The sequence below is a fragment of the Triturus cristatus genome, chromosome 3_2 (assembly GCF_964204655.1).
Source record: "Triturus cristatus chromosome 3_2, aTriCri1.1, whole genome shotgun sequence".
NCBI classification, from domain to species: domain Eukaryota; kingdom Metazoa; phylum Chordata; class Amphibia; order Caudata; family Salamandridae; genus Triturus; species Triturus cristatus.
The window spans coordinates 543404005-543419617 of NC_140584.1; the positions used below are offsets into that span (position 1 = coordinate 543404005).

At 49.9% G+C, this 15613-nt stretch overlaps 1 protein-coding gene across 5 annotated transcripts in view; it reads left to right on the top strand.

Moving 5' to 3' along the window:
* Positions 1–2502: 2502 nt before the first annotated feature.
* WT1 (WT1 transcription factor) overlaps positions 2503–15613 on the top strand; it is a 250847-nt gene continuing 237736 nt past the window's right edge. For all 5 annotated transcript variants that reach the window (XM_085648255.1, XM_085648257.1, XM_085648258.1 and 2 more), the window contains exon 1: positions 2503–3659. In XM_085648255.1, coding sequence (XP_085504381.1) covers positions 3248–3659 — 412 coding nt within the window. In that variant the 5' untranslated portion in view covers positions 2503–3247. The remainder of the gene's footprint in view (positions 3660–15613) is intronic.

Sequence of the window (15613 nt, forward strand, 5' to 3'; positions counted from 1 at the left end):
CAATTACACGTGTTTATAGTTTCGTTTTCGGGTTCAATGGAGGGAGGGTGATTTACCACGAATCACACGAGGTTTTCGGCTAAGAGTTGGATGCCGGGATTCGAATGGGAAAATGTTCAACACTAAACGACACGTGATAACGTGTCAAGAAAGATCGCCTCTATGCCGCGCATATCACACTTTAAAAACGAATGTGATGGCTAATTCTTTTTTTAAATGATTGCCCTCCGTGTTCGTGTGAATTCAGTTCAAACCGCGGCCGTGGCTAGTTTGTATCGGCGGGATTTGCTTTCACGAGTTCGAAAAATTGTGTCGGGACATGCGCGTTTTCGGTAAACAGTTCAACTCTTATCAGTCGTGCTTCGAGCTAGATGACTACCAGCTTACTGTAACACAAGGCTCATCACAATATTTAGAGTTTTCACCATTGACTCACGCCCGTTTATCTTGTTATTTAAAGAACTGAGCCCGGCGTCAGCAGAACACGTATGCACAGAACAGATCTTTCTTTTAATTCACATTGTTGTTTCACTCAAGCTCCTGGTAAAAAGAGAAGCGGTACGACAGTGTGAATTGGAAAAGAAAAGTTGTCAAGGTCACTTTCGCTATTTTCAGATTATTAGACCGTCGTGGCAATGCACGAAATTAGCATTTGTACGAATGTTATGTGCGCTAAAAGGTGACATTGGAACAGAAACAAACTGAGCAGAAAGGTACCGCGGGTCGTGAATACATTTGGGAATTTCGATGAAACAATGTAGAGCCCTGGAAATAAAAAACGGTGTTGCCATGTCCTGTTGAACTTGTGTGTTTTTCGAGCCCTTCGCCGCTTGCTTCTAATCTGCCGTACCCTTGATTTGCAGCCCTTCATGGCTGCGTGATATTAGCAGTGTAGTTTATACCGTGAGGTAAAGGCGGAGTTCCGTATTACTCAGACCTGTGAAGATCACTGAGAAAGATTAACGGCTGGGCATTAGCTGGCTGGATCTGAACATGTGTCATGTAGGCTACGCACAGTTATGCTCCATGTGCATTAACCAACGGGACTGTCTACTTGTTTTTGGAATTGCACGTCTTGGTGTAGTACATGACACACACATTACAATGCACATAACAATTGCAGGTTAACGGCGCTCGCTCCTGTGTTCTGCGAGACACAACACAGTGTCTGTTTGCTACAAAAGATCCCTGGCTAATACAGTGCTGCGCCTCAGAAGGCTAGTCGATTGTTTATACAGCGCTTTATCGTCTGAGTCTGGAAGCGCTGTGAAAGTGATATTCCGCTCCCCAAGAGTGGTGCACAGCTCTCATGCTACCCCCAGAGGTCCATGCCTGTCTCGTAGTATCTTTTCATGTGTGACCGTCTCGAACGTCCTGCCTGTCTCACTCCTACCGGTCAAGACGTGTGCCCCAACATTGCACCTCTCCAAAGGCCTGGCTGGAGCTCTCAGGGCCTGTGGACAGGTCAGGGAGGAGGGGCAGGGCTCAGTGGGGTGAAAGTGAGGGCATCGCTCCTGCACGGGGTCCGGGGTTGCCATCCTGCGTAGATCAGCAGTCCGAACTGTTATGAGAATAAAGGGCTTTCTGCGGTTGAGCTCTGGCGAGGTGTCCACCATGGAGCCGGGTGCTCCGTTCAGGAAAGAACGGGGGGTATTGAGGGCAATGGTTGGGATGGGTGGGGGGGGGGGGGGGGGAGGGGTGGAGGTCTACACACTCCTCTATCATTATGCACAATTCTGAGGTGGTAAAGCTGTGCTGTGGTCTGATGCTCTGAGTCCAGACTCTGTCCTCTCTCCGCTGTCTAATATTCAATGTGCGAATACATCCTGTGTGGGGGGAGCAGAGGGAGTGACCGCCCGGGCCGCCCCCCGTAGCGTAGCAAGCATGGCTGGACACTAATGCGCACAAGGTATTGCCTTACCCCACTCACATCCCCTGGTTTATGTAGCAGAAAAAGGACATTGATTGGGGCAAATGGGCCGCTCAACTTCTCGCTGCCCCGGTGTCACTGCACCTGCTACACCGTTTACAGTTAAGCACCCGGTCAGTCCTTATTTTTGCAAAACAGGCCTGCGACAGTGTGTCCTTGGCACTGTTGGTGTATGAGGAAAGATCAATTCCAGAGACAGTGCTTGGAAGAAAGCGAAGCATTCACTGCTCCCCTGAAAATTAAAAGGTTGGTGGTGCACCTGAGCGCCCGCACTCACTTTCCCACTTCCTGATCGGCGCCCTCGCGTTGCCACCTTGGTCCCCAGTCCCCACACACCCGAGTTCCCTTCTGTGTGAAGAGACTGCGCACTAGAAACGTGCCCTTCACCAATAGCGCCCAGCGGACTCCTCCGGCGCAGGGAGGGATCTCTAATGCGAGGGGCTCAGTGGACAGATTCCTCACTGGAGATGGATGGAGACCCCTGAGCCCCACCCCCTGCCTGGCGCTGCTCTCCAAGTGCCCGAGCCCCTGTACAAATGGGATGAGAAGGCAGCGCGCAGAAAGCCCTAACTCCTCCTCCCGGGCACGGCCTGTATTTGAGCTTTGCGGGGATCAGGGGGAGACACACGGGAGGTGAGGAGATCCGGGCAGCTCCCTCGTAGGGCGGTCCTCGCAGCAGCCGCAGCCTCCGCCGCTGTAGATTCTCCGCAGGGGGTACCTGCTCACCCCGCCCCTCGCCGGCGCCTGTTGATCCATTTCGAGTCTGACCGTCTCAGCTGACAGCGGATCTGACGCCATCCGGACCTATGCCCAGGCGTGAGTTGACCCGTCTCAGGCACCCACAGACACCCAGGTGTCAGGTACCTCTGCACCGCATGCCCTGACATCCCAGAGTTTTGTTCCACCTCGTGGCCCGCTCACAAGACACCCCCGGAATCTTTTCCCTGACACCCCTGGACTCTCTGCCCAGACGCTCCTACATCTCTGCCCAGACTGGACCCTCGGCCAGACTTTGCCAGCACCCCTGCTCTCGTACCCCTGGACCCACAGCCGGCCCCCCAGCGACCCATTGCGCGGGCAGCGGTGGATCGCCGGCAGCAGCACCCTGGGAGAGGCCGCCCCGACTCTCCTGGACCCTTCGCTCAGACCTACTGGGACCCTCTGCCCGGACTCCCCTCAGAGAAGTGGTGGGCTCCGGTGGATCCGTGGACCATCGGCTACTGGACTGAAGAGACCCCCGCCAGGGGCCCTCTGGAGGAGGCGCAGCCGGCAGCAGAGGGCGCCAGCCGGGCACTGTACCTCGCGCTGCAAGACCCCATGGGCTCCGATGTGCGGGACATGAGCGCCCTGCTGCCCCCGGTGTCCTCCCTGGCGGGCGGCGGCAGCTGCAGCATCCCCATGGGCGGGGGGTCCCAGTGGGCCCCCATGCTGGACTTCTCTCCGGGGGCCCCCTACGGCTCTCTGGCTCCGCACTCCTACATCAAGCAGGAGCCCAGCTGGGGCGGGGGCAGCCTGCACGAGGACCAGTGTCTCAGCGCGAAGGTGACCGTGCACTTCTCCAGCCAGATCACGGGCACCGCCGAGGCGTGCCGGTACGGGGCCTTCGGGGCCCCCCCGCCCAGCAGGGCCCCGCAGCCGAGCCAGCCCCCTGCAGCCCAGGTCCGCATGTTCTCCAACGGCCCGTACCTGCCAAACTGCCTGGAGAGCCCGCAGGCCATCAGGAACCAGGGTGAGTGTGAATACGGTGTGAATGCACTCTACTGTTGGGAGTGCCAGCCTTTGCGAACAAACTGCCTATTGAATAAGCGCATGTGATCTATGTGACAGGACCATCCTTGTGGGAAGTATGGCTGCACAATTATCGTGGTGAGTGCTTATGTAAGAAAAACACAAATCTAATGCCGGGAGTATGAATGTGTAATCATTGAGGTGCACACCTGTCTGGTGAATGTGAGCGCGCGCTGCACTACACTGTGGTGAATGCGCAATCATTGAGGTGCATGTGCCACCTCTCTGATGAAAGTGAGCGCGCGCTGCGCTATACTGTGGTGAATTCGCAATCATTGAGGTGCTTGTGCCACCTCTCTGATAAAAGTGAGCGCGCGCTGCGCTATACTGTGGTGAATGCGCAATCATTGAGGTGCATGTGCCACCTCTCTGATGAAAGTGAGCGCGCGCTGCGCTATACTGTGGTGAATGTGCAATCATTGAGATGCATGTGCCACCTGTCTGGTGAATGTGAGTGCATACTGCACTACACTGTGGTGAATGTCTAATCCTTGAGATGCACGTGCCGCCTGTGTGGTGAATGTGAGCGCAGGCTGCACTACACTGTGGTGAATGTCTAATCCTTGAGATGCACGTGCCGCCTGTGTGGTGAATGTGAGCGCAGGCTGCACTACACTTTGGTGAATGCGCACTCATTGAGATGCACGTGCCGCCTGTTTGGTGAATGTGGGTGCAGGCTTTAAGACAAATGTGGTGACTGTTCAATCATTGCTTCTGCAAGTGCGCCATCCTTGTGGTAATTGTGATGGCAGTTGCCCAAACCTTGTGGCGAATGGGATCACACAAATGACACACACAAGTTGTGTGATGAGTGTCTTGCCACACTTGTGTTTCGGCCCAATTCTTGTCACCAGTGAATTTTAACAGTTCACACGTTGAGTCGCCATAAACAGTTTGAAAATGACAACAGCAACATGAGTCATCAGTGCTGGAGACAGTATGTGATGATGTTACATACGTCATGCGTGAATGTGACAGTGCGATCCTGCGTTCGCACAGTTCGTGTATGTGCGTTTTTTGCGCAGTTCTTCAGATGAATGTGAAAAAATGACAGCACATGTGTTATTAATGCGATTGCACAGGTGTTGCTAGGGTCGCGTGATGAGTGCGTGAGACCAATTTTTGGTATTAGTGTGTTGCACAATGTGCATTAAAAGCGACAGAGCATGCGTCGTTCGATACTCGTGTTTGCACAGATTGCGAGAGGCACGTGATAGCAAAATAAACGTGATGTATGTATTTGCACAGTTTCTGTGATCGTTTTTTTAAATTGCGTGATGAGTGTGCCTCCACAGCAGTTCGTGTTTTATGAATGAGTGTTGCAAGACATGAGATTATTGTGTTTGAAGAGTCAGCGTCATCAGGGCGAAAGTAACATACATATATTAGTGTGATAAACAGATTTCTGAGGACAAAACTGTCCTGTTTAACCCACCGAGTTTTGGGGTAATTTGAGAAGCTGACAGCACGTATCCCATATGTTCTTCTTTTAGTTAAATTGAGAGTTATTTCGGCACTATCCCCAGTGCCACTTCACATACCTTTCTTTACTCAGGGTCACTGGAATTATGCGATAGGCAAGGACCACATTTTGCGACTATTTTGAATAAATTATGCGGCAAGAAAAAGGCAAATTATTATGTATGATGCCGCACATTCTGTGAGAGTATTACAGCATTATGTTGTCTTTTATTTCTTGCTTGGTTAAAGATGCCACCTCGTAAGTAACAGTCTAAAACTCCAATAGGCGCGTAACAGGTGGCCAGTCAACTTTTGAGAAGGGCGTTCAACCTGCTGCGTTTTTAAGAACTTTTGGTCCATTTCAGATAGAAACGATTTTTGGATTATTCTACAGCAGGTAATGGATTATATGGCAAATGTGGTAATTCCATACTAATGCAGAAAACAAATTCGCCATAGAATTCCTTAATTCCAGTGGCCCTGTCTATGGTATATAGTACTGAACTCACAGTGCACTGACTTCTTTGTTGCCTGGGGCACTTCACTCCCAAACAGACCCTATACAGCACAGCACAATGCATGTTTTCCACGATAATCAACATGGGTTACAGATCCTCGTGAAAATAGAATATGTTGAATTCGACAAATACATGAAACAAATGAAGCTACTGGAATCTGCCCACAAGGACTAGTTGAGAGTTGATCTTAACACGTCTTGAGTCAAAAGCGTATACTTGATAAATGATGTTATTCTTGTGGAAGATAAAATCACCTCGATCCCACAGTATTGTGCAAGTAGATGACACAGACCTTCACAAACTCCGGTCCGAGAATGAACTCCGAACAGGACCGTGGTCTGCGCCGCAAAGCCACGCTAAAAGTGCCCAGTGCTATGTAAGTGGCCACTGACAGTAAGAATATATCCCTCCCCAACCCCACCCCACCTACGAGGGCCACAGTCTGCCTTCTGGTACTGGCGCATAGGTCATAGTGGTGTGACCTTGTGCATTTGTAGGAAACACAAGACAGAAGTACTTTAGGTGCGGTAGTTGTTGCAAAAGCTGTGGTGTGTGCTTGAGTGTGGCTTTCGCTGCATGTGAGATTTAATGGAGATTTGCACCGGAGGTGTTTGCCAAAAGCCATTGACGCCTGCTCTCCCCCAAAGCAAACCAACCAAAAGAAACATATTGGAAGTTATGGGTTGTATTTATTTACGACATATTGGTTAACTTGGCCAAAATACCTGACAAGAGAATCCAAGACTGACCTACATTTTGACAAATAAACATGTATTAATTTTGCAAGAAATACATTTAGATCTAACAAAACTTTCGAGGTCAGTCTTGCTCCAGCCCGTACCATAATTTAACTTTTGACCAAGGATAACTGCGTGACCGTTCTGACTCACTACACGGTCCTTAAATATGATTTGCTAAGATGACACCTGAACCTTGTCAGTGAGCTCACATGGCCATTTCCCCTTAAACACCCACATGATATGGTTGATTCTGTGCCCCCTCACTCAACGCCCTTCCCCCGCTGATCCCCCCGTTTTGCCCCATGAAGCTCTCTCCTCAACTACATCGGGGTTTGCCGCACGGGGCCCCGTCCCCTGTCCCAAACACGGCCACCCCTCTCAGTGGCCCATTCTAGGGGCAATATTGTTCATGCAAAGCCTACGCATTCATGTGACAAACTATCATATCAAGTTCACCAAAAGTATTAAAAAAACAACTAGAACAGCACTAACAACACTACAAGGGCGACCGTTGACACTAACATTAGGCCCAGTCAGTGCCCTGAGGGGACCCCACACTCCACAAGAGCAGGGGGAGCTGTGAGCGTACAACTCACTGAGGGCACTCCAGGGAGACGGACAAGCGAAGCGCAATAGAACTCACTGCTGAGCAGCGCGCGCGGGCTTGCAGTGCCCTGGGCCGCCTTGTGCGTGACACAGAGGCGATCTGCATTAGGAGCCAAAGCCTAGAATCTCATGCCCACGCAGCTAAGGTTGATCAAAGAACAGAAACCCATGTCAGAAAGGCCCTGGAGACCTAGATCTTTGGATCCTCCGACGAATTTTGCTCATCACTCATATAGTGAGTGCCCTCTTTGGTCCACCTTGACTTTTTCCGCATGGCGCCAAGATGCTCTTTTCGGAGTGACAGCTGCGCTCTACTAATACCTATTCAAATTCAAAATTCAAATCTGTACCCAGGTGCAGTTCAGCACCCACCTGGGGTGCTCAGACACCAGCACACACCCTACCTAACATGGCTGCCTGGGCCACATCTGAGGTGGAACAAGCACCCACTTTCTGGTCACTTCCTATGGCGCTGCTCGAGATCTTTTGCAATGTGCCCGAGTCCATCTCAACCTGCCCCACTGAGAGGTGCAGGGTCGGGGGCTTGGCCGTGGCCAGGAGAGAGTGGGGGTAGAACGGCCAGGTGCGGAGGAACACAGACAGTGAGAGTCTGTGCGCTTCCTGTACCCTTTTGGGGAAAGAGGCGGGGTGATGCAGCACCGTGCTGTTTCAGAAATAACCTGTTCGCCCACCTCCTAGCTCCCCTCACGGGATCAGGGGATTTCAAGACTAGGCAGTGTGCGCCCTCAGACGCTGTGGTGCCGGTTTGGGCTTCCAGGAACTGTAGAGTAAGGCGGGGGTGAGGAGATGAGTAGTGCGCACTGTCCTACGGGAGGAGGACCCGGCCAGGGGTGACCTGTAGGGTTCACTGTGCCCGGATGTGCTGGTGGAGATAGGTACAGTCAGAGACGATGTCTAGTGTGCTCCATGCTAAGGATGGGGGGCGGAAGAGGTGGGCTCAGCCAGGGGTGACCTGTAGGGCTCATTGTGCCCGGATGTGCCGGTGGAGATAGGTACAGCCAGAGGCGATGTATACGGCGCTCCATGCTAAGGATGGGGAGGATGGCACGGCTTGGGGTGAGCTGTGCCAGGATTGAGAGACGAAGAAGAGGGTTCCAGCAAGAAGTAGTGTGCACTGTGTCGAGGCTGTGTGGGGAGGGGCGTTGTCAGAGGTGAGCGGTAGTAAACAATGTGCAAGAATTGAGGGCCGGGTAGAGGGGCGCAGCCAGAGGTGAGCGGTGGAAAGGGGCCCGGCGTGGGGAGGTGTAGCGCGCGCGTGCCAAGGCTGACAGGGAGGAGGGACACACTCGGAGGTGAGTTGTAGTGTCAAAAGTGGCAGGAGTGGTGGTGGAGGGGGTCACAATAAGAGATGCGCACTCCACAATCAAGGGGTTGCGTCAGCGTGCGCAGTCAGGTGTTTCTGATTGACGATCACTGGTCAGAGATTGATTGGAGGACCCCCGGGGTGGTGGGTGCGGTCCAATGGCTCTTTTAGGATTATAGTTTGTATTTTACCAGTTCGGATCAAAGGAATCTTCTGTGGTCAGAGGTGACACAGAATCTGCAATTTAGATGATGTCATGAGTCAGATGAGAAATGTCACGCGGCCCGTGCTGATCCTAGGGATCGGCTATGATCAGATGTGGTCTTAAGGATCGTCGAAGGTGTCAGTCATGATCAAATGGATTCTCCATGATCACGGGCGATCTGGAGGCTCTGCTAAAGTGCCAGCTTTGACCCAATAGATATTGTATGCCATACGTGGTCTGGATCACGCGCTGTGGTGCCACATACGCCCCCAAAAGATCTCTGCCAAGGGTATCCTGGGATGTCAGATTTGATCCAAGAGATCGTCAATGGTGAGGCGTGATTTAAATAATGTGCTGGTGTGTCAGATATGCCGCCGAGAGATCCCTGTCATGGACCTGCTGGGGTGTCAGCTCTCACTCACACCTGGGTCCAGAGCCTGTAGGCGCGGCGGGCACCATTGTCAGGTTTGGCTTTACTCTCAGTCCACTTGCACACAACGCCACAAAGGGTCTCTTCTCCCTCTGTCCGGCTGCCTGTGCGTCGACTTGTTCATCACTGCAGGGGCTGCGGAGACAGAGCCTGTGAGAACAGGAGCTTCTCCGCACCTTGCAGCCGTCAGAGGAGCCCCCAGAGTGAGAGCGCGCGTGACTGTACTTACAGTAGCAAAGCTGGTGTCGAACTGAATCATTCTGTGTCTGGGGCGGGCCGAATGTCACAAGATCACACAAGCCAGGCCCAAGTCCGCACTGCGCGCGCGCGCGCATACACAACGTCATCCTGTTTATCCGGTACGTTAACTTTACTCGTGTTTTATCGGCCCCAAAAATGTGTAATTCTTCTGCCTTTATTACAAGTGGGTATTTGCGAGCTATGACGTCACGGGCTATAAAGGTGGCATGGCGTGACTGTGCTGGTAGAACTTATCTGTAGGGAACTGTTCGATCTTTACCTACAGAGACCGTATATCACATAAGAACTATATAAATACGAACAGATTTCGAATCGTTTCCACCTGCGATGTCACATACCTCTGCACGTGCTAAATGTACATGTTCTAACCGGTCTTATGTAAAGAACTTAACGCACCTTTAAACCATACTGAATTCATGTCGTTAGACATGATATGCAATATTTTAATCCATTTTGTTGTGTGTAATACGTTATGGTATAAATATCACATGCAGAATCAGGCTAAATGTCAAGTCGTGTCATGTAAGTTACATGCGATGTCATATTGTAAATCAGGAGTATCTAACATAAGTGCTGCGGGTGAGTCCCTGCAAGGTGTGCATGACGCCAACTATGAAAATAATTTCAATTTAGATTAATTGTATGTCAGTTTATGTTATAGAGAACTCATGTACATCTGACTGCCATGGATCTACATTGAACACCCGCTGTATAGCATGCGTTCGTACCAACTACATGTTTGTTACACTATATGTAATTCGGCACTGCGTCATGTTACATGTCTGTGCTTTCCTCAATGATACACACTGTTAGGATGCATTTAATTTTGTGATGTGCTATGTCATATTTCACTTTCCGTGATTAGTAAGTTATGTCATCTTCTGCTGTATCGCATGTAATAGCAAACGGTACCTACTATGTTGTATGTCATCTTTACTATTTTATCATGTTGCATCGTGTTGCATGTTATGTTACATACCATATACTGTCATGCTGTGTGCTGTGGTGTGACAAGTAGTATTCTAAGTGTTATGTTCGCATTGTTATGTGTAATGGTGTGTGTTGTATCATGCTCAGTGCTTTGGACCTTGTAATGGGTTGAAAGCGCTATACAGACGCCATCACAATAAAATAGAATGTTGCTTTGTGTCATATGTTATGTTATGCTGTGTCGTGTCGCATATCTTGTGCATTGTGGTGCCAGGATATTTGTCAAGCATGTTATACAATGTCATGTGTTTTCCGTGTTGTTATATGCTGTGATGGTATATACTATGTCGCGTTATATCATGTTTCCCTCTTATGTCATCAGTGTTATGAGCTATAGGGCGCTGATACTATTTTTTTAGCCGGTTATGTTTTACGCTGCGATGTCAGCCCGGTGTAGCCAGGACGCTTCGCTCCCTGACGGCCCTTTAATCTGCCAGTGGCCGCACAGAGGCGCACGCACAGATGCGGCAGCTGGGCACGTGCCCGCACCATGGCAGGACATGCGGTACTCTCTGCCGGTGCCGACCTTCACCCCACCCGAGAACCCATAGATGAGCGTATGGATCAGACATTCAAGACGTGCCCACCGAGGCAGAAACACAAAGTCTAAAATACACCCGCCAGGATTCCGAACTTGTATGGGGGGGGGGGGTGTGGGGGGGGGGCTACTGTTTATCTTACTGTTCACTATTCAGTCTTCACTAATATTTTACCTTTAAAGCCAAGTAGCCGCCTTTTTTTATGTAAACAGTTCAGTTTTAATATGGACAGTTTTACCTTGTGTCCTGTACCCGGCTATCATTTGTGTAATTAAAAGCAGACGATTTGTCCTCGGCTCGCGGTGCTGCAGTAGCGAGTTTGTTTCTGATATTGCAGATTTCGGATGTTCTAAATAGTGCTTCAATCTCGGGACTCTGCATGTTTGTAAGCGCTGACAATGTGAGCTCGAGGAGGGTGAGAGGAGGATAAACAGGAGAGATCTGCGGAGGATCAAACAGCGTGTGAAGTAAGGGGACGCCGGGATTTCAGCCCGTATCGCCTGCCTGCAACCTCGCACTTTAGACACTAGACCTGGCGTGTCCGCTCTGCTTTCTACGAAATAATCGAATCCAGTTCGAGGTTTGTATCAGGCGTCTAAGACCCGCCCGCTGGCTTCGGGGCTCTCACAGACAGAAAGGACAGGGGAAAAAAACACACACGACCAAAGACTTCAATTACATCTTAAAGTTTATGTATCACTTTCAGGGTCTCGAATACCTGTTGCACAAATAAGTGTCCTCGTAATCTGTCGCGATCGCAGGATTAACAGGAATAACCTCTCGCGATGTTATTTGGGCAACGATTTTACTTATCTTCTTTAACTTCACGTGCAATAACATATTTTTGCTAGGAATGCAAATAACGTCTGATGCGTTTTAAAACTGCAATATTTCGTTCTCGGTGTGGGTGACATATTCGACGAACGTGATTCGTTATTTCAGACCAATAATTCCGTACTGACATTTTCATCAAGTACAGAACTCCGCGCGGGTGTTTAAAGGTCGCTCTCCACAGCTGGGAATGTCACTTCTTGCTTGAATCTGTATTCTAGTCTTCGCCCTAGTCCAGCTCCCATCTCCCCGATGGTGAATCGATTCTTGTTGTTAAGCTGTCAGCTGTCTGTTGTGTTATGTTATATTTCATTACAGTGTGCGTAAAGCGCGTTACACCCGCGAGGATATCTCGCCGGTGTTATCCGTTTTAAGGTAGGTCTGTATTTTCCGACTCCTTGTAGTTGAAGTTCAGCACAATGGGCGAGGGGGTGTGGGGAGGGTGTCTCCTCTACTGACAGCGAGTGCCTTTTCTCCATAGACGTGTCCCTCTGACCCTGTGCGCTCAAGGGCAAGGGGGCAGTGACACTTACCGCAATAGCAATCTACTTTTATTTTGCTCTATATGACAATGCAGACCCGATTTTAGTCTGTTTTCTTCACAGCCCATTCACACCACAAAACCCCAACAGAATCCTCCTGGGTCAGAGAGCACGACAAGCCATGTGCAAGTGCGGGGGGCAGTGTGTGTGTGGGGGGGGGGATATACCTTTGCTAAATGCTATTCCTCCCCCAAAATTAATTGCACTGCATAACAGTCACCTTGAGCCGCGCAGACCTCTGCGTTACACAACGACTGCTTTAAACACACACGTGCAACAACACAACGGGTGAGTTTTAGGAGTGTGTTAGTCCTGGTTCTTTTGCGGGGTCAATATTCTCTGCAATTGTCAAACATAATAATGGCCCAAGAGGCAATTTCAAAATTATCGAAAGGGCCGGAAGGAGCCTGTTTACAGATATCTCCCACTACCAGTTCTAATCTGATCCCCGCCGGGCAGAGCTCGGGACACCGCGTTCTCTTCGGTGTGAAATGAAGACTCGAGGGCGGGGACGAGGGGTCAGAGTGTGGGCCCGAGTGACCCACGCGCGTGCGGCTAAAGGGGATAACAGAAAACACATGGCATTATTTTCCAGCGCTTAGACAAATAAAGACTACTGTGTGAAGCGCTTCGTGATACTAATGAGGATGATCATAATTATTTCTATGTGTAAAGGCATGGGGGGGGAGGGGCGCGTCTTCCCGAAGGTAACTGTTGACTATGAACTTGAAAACTTGCTTCCTAATCCCGGCCCCTCCACTTCACCAACTTTTGTGATTCTGCGGTAACGACGTGACCCTCCTGATCTCGGGCCCACCTCTGCCAAAATACATGTAAAAAGGCCCAGGGCACCTGAATGTCGTGACCTGCGTATGAACGCGCGAGATGCTCCCTCCGTGCACTCTCGGGGCGTGCTCGGGGTGATGGGTCATTCCACATCTATTCCCTCAAGGAAGTTCTTTCATTATAGGAAATTCTGTACTCCACGCCTATAGAAGTGCCTTCCCAGTGTGTTCTTGTGTTTGGAGTGACTGCCACTTATTGCGGTATTATACCTCTATTTGTATCCAGTATGCTTATGTAACATGCACACTTGTCACTCTTTCCTCTTGTAACCTATGTTTTGCTACCTCATCTTGTATCTTGTTTACTGTTGTTACTTGCACAATTGTCACTTTTTCCTCATGCAACGTAACGTTTGCTCTTGTACTATGCACACTTGTAATTTTCTCCTCATGTAAACGTTACTGTTCCTATTGTGAAGCGCTCTGACACCTTCGGGTAAAGTGTGCGCCATATAAAAATGCATAAATAAATAAAGACGGGTGACACGGTCCGGTAGGGAAAGGGTGATGAGTGCACCTCTCTCAGCCCCTGTCCTTTGCATGCGCAGTCTCAGTCCAACTGCTACTTCGTGATAAAGTTTCATGACAGCTTTATGAACAGTTCTTTAACTCAAAGTTCTTCGAACACATTCTGGCAATGGAAATGCTTCGGGTGCTCGGTGTCTTGACCCTTTCAGTCAGAGAGACGCGCATCGCCCCTCTAAATACGCGCTACAACCCCAAGTTGGCGGCCCCGCAGGGGATGTTCCAGGGACCCCTGCACGTGCCCTGCACGCGGGACGAACGGGCTCGCGGCCCTTAGCGCCATTCTCACTTAGTGGTGATACCCAGCCCTAAACTCACGCAAGGACCCTTTCAAACGAGCGCCTCAATACTCCAGGCAGGTTCCACACATACGAACTTCTCCTATAAATGTGACTTCTTTGCGATGTATTCACCGATGTGTACTGTACGAGACATGTCAAGTGCAGGCGCGCCCTCACCTGGAGCCTGTCCCAGCCCGGGTTTTAAAGGCAGCCGAGCCTCGACTTTGGAGGTGAAGTCACGTGTTCATCCCGGATCCTTGGAGTTTATTCCTCTTGATGTTTGCAGTCACACTCACCTGTGCCATGAAGTGACAGGTGGCCCCTTCTATTTTAAAACACATAGCGACTTGAGTTTCAGTGACCTGACCCTTAACATGCGAGATGTCCGAAGGCTGGAGTTAAAAAGCTGTTTGGTTATTCAAGTTTGAGCTGTCTGTCTGTTCTGTTGAACTTTACGTTTCCTTGTCCAATCTGCCTGGCAATTGTAGTTCAAACTACCTGGTTCTTTGGGTGTAAGCTGCCCGCTGAAACAGTTTAAGCTAACCTGTCCACGGAGGTAAAGCCGCCTTGCACGGAAGGTTTAACTGCCACATTTTTGGCATTTCAGCGGTATCGTCCTTGGAGTTTGCACTGCCTTTTTTCTGAAGTTTTACCTGCAGTGGACCACGAAGTATACATTTTGTGATTTGCGAGAGTAAACCTCCCGGTCCATGACGTTCAAACCATCATCTCTGAGAGGTTTGAGCTGTCAGGTCATTAGAGCTGTAAACTGATTGGTCATTGGAGTTCAATCTGCCTGGTTCTTGAAGGTCATTCGGGTGTAAAATTACCGGTCCATGAAGAGCAATCCTCTCGGATCTCAAAGGTCATTGAAGTGCAACCTGGGAGTTCAATCTTACTGGTTCTTGAAGGTAATTGGGTGTAAACTGACTAGTCCTTCGGAGTTTGGGTGCGAGCTGACTGGTGCTTGTAGTCCAATCTTCCTGATTCTTGAAGGCCTTTGAAGTGTAATCTGGGAGTTCAATCTTCCTGGTTCTTGAAGGTCATCGAAATGTAAGCTGGGAGTTCAAGCTTTCATGTTCTCAAAGGTCATTGAAGTGTAAGCTGGGAGCTCAATCTTCCTGGTTCTCAAGAGTCAACAAAGTGTAAGCTCACTGTTCCTTCAGAGTTCAATCTTCCTAGTACTTGAAGGTCATCAGAGTGTAAGCTGGATGGCCCATGGAGTACAATTTGGGCGGTTCCTGAAGGTCATCAGAGTGTAAGCTGACTGGTCCAAGGAGTTCAATCTTCCTGGTTCTTGAAGTTCATTGGGGTGTAAGCTGACTGGTCCTTGGAGTCCAATCTGCGTGGTTCTTGAAGGTCATCAGAGTGCAAGCTGACTGGGCCTTTGGAGTACAATCTTCCTGGTTCTTGAAGGTCATCAAAGTGTAGGCGGGGAGTTCAGTCTTCCTGGTTCTTGAAGGTCACCGGAGTGTAAACTGGGAGTTCGATCATCCTGGTTCTCGAAGTTAATCAAAGTGTAAGCTGAGAGTTCAATCTTCCAGGTTCTTAAAGTTCAATGAAGTGTAAGCTGACTGGTCCTACGAGTTCAATCTTTCTAGTTCTTGAAGGTCATCGGTGTGTAAGCTAACTGGTCCTTAATGTTCAATTTACCTGGTTCTTGGAAGTTATTGGGGTTTAAGCTGACCGGTCCCTGGAGTTCGATCTGCCTGGTTTTTGAAGGTCATCACAGTGTAAACTGACTGGACTCTTAGAGTTCAATCATCCTGGTTCTTAGAGGTCATCGGGTGTAATCTG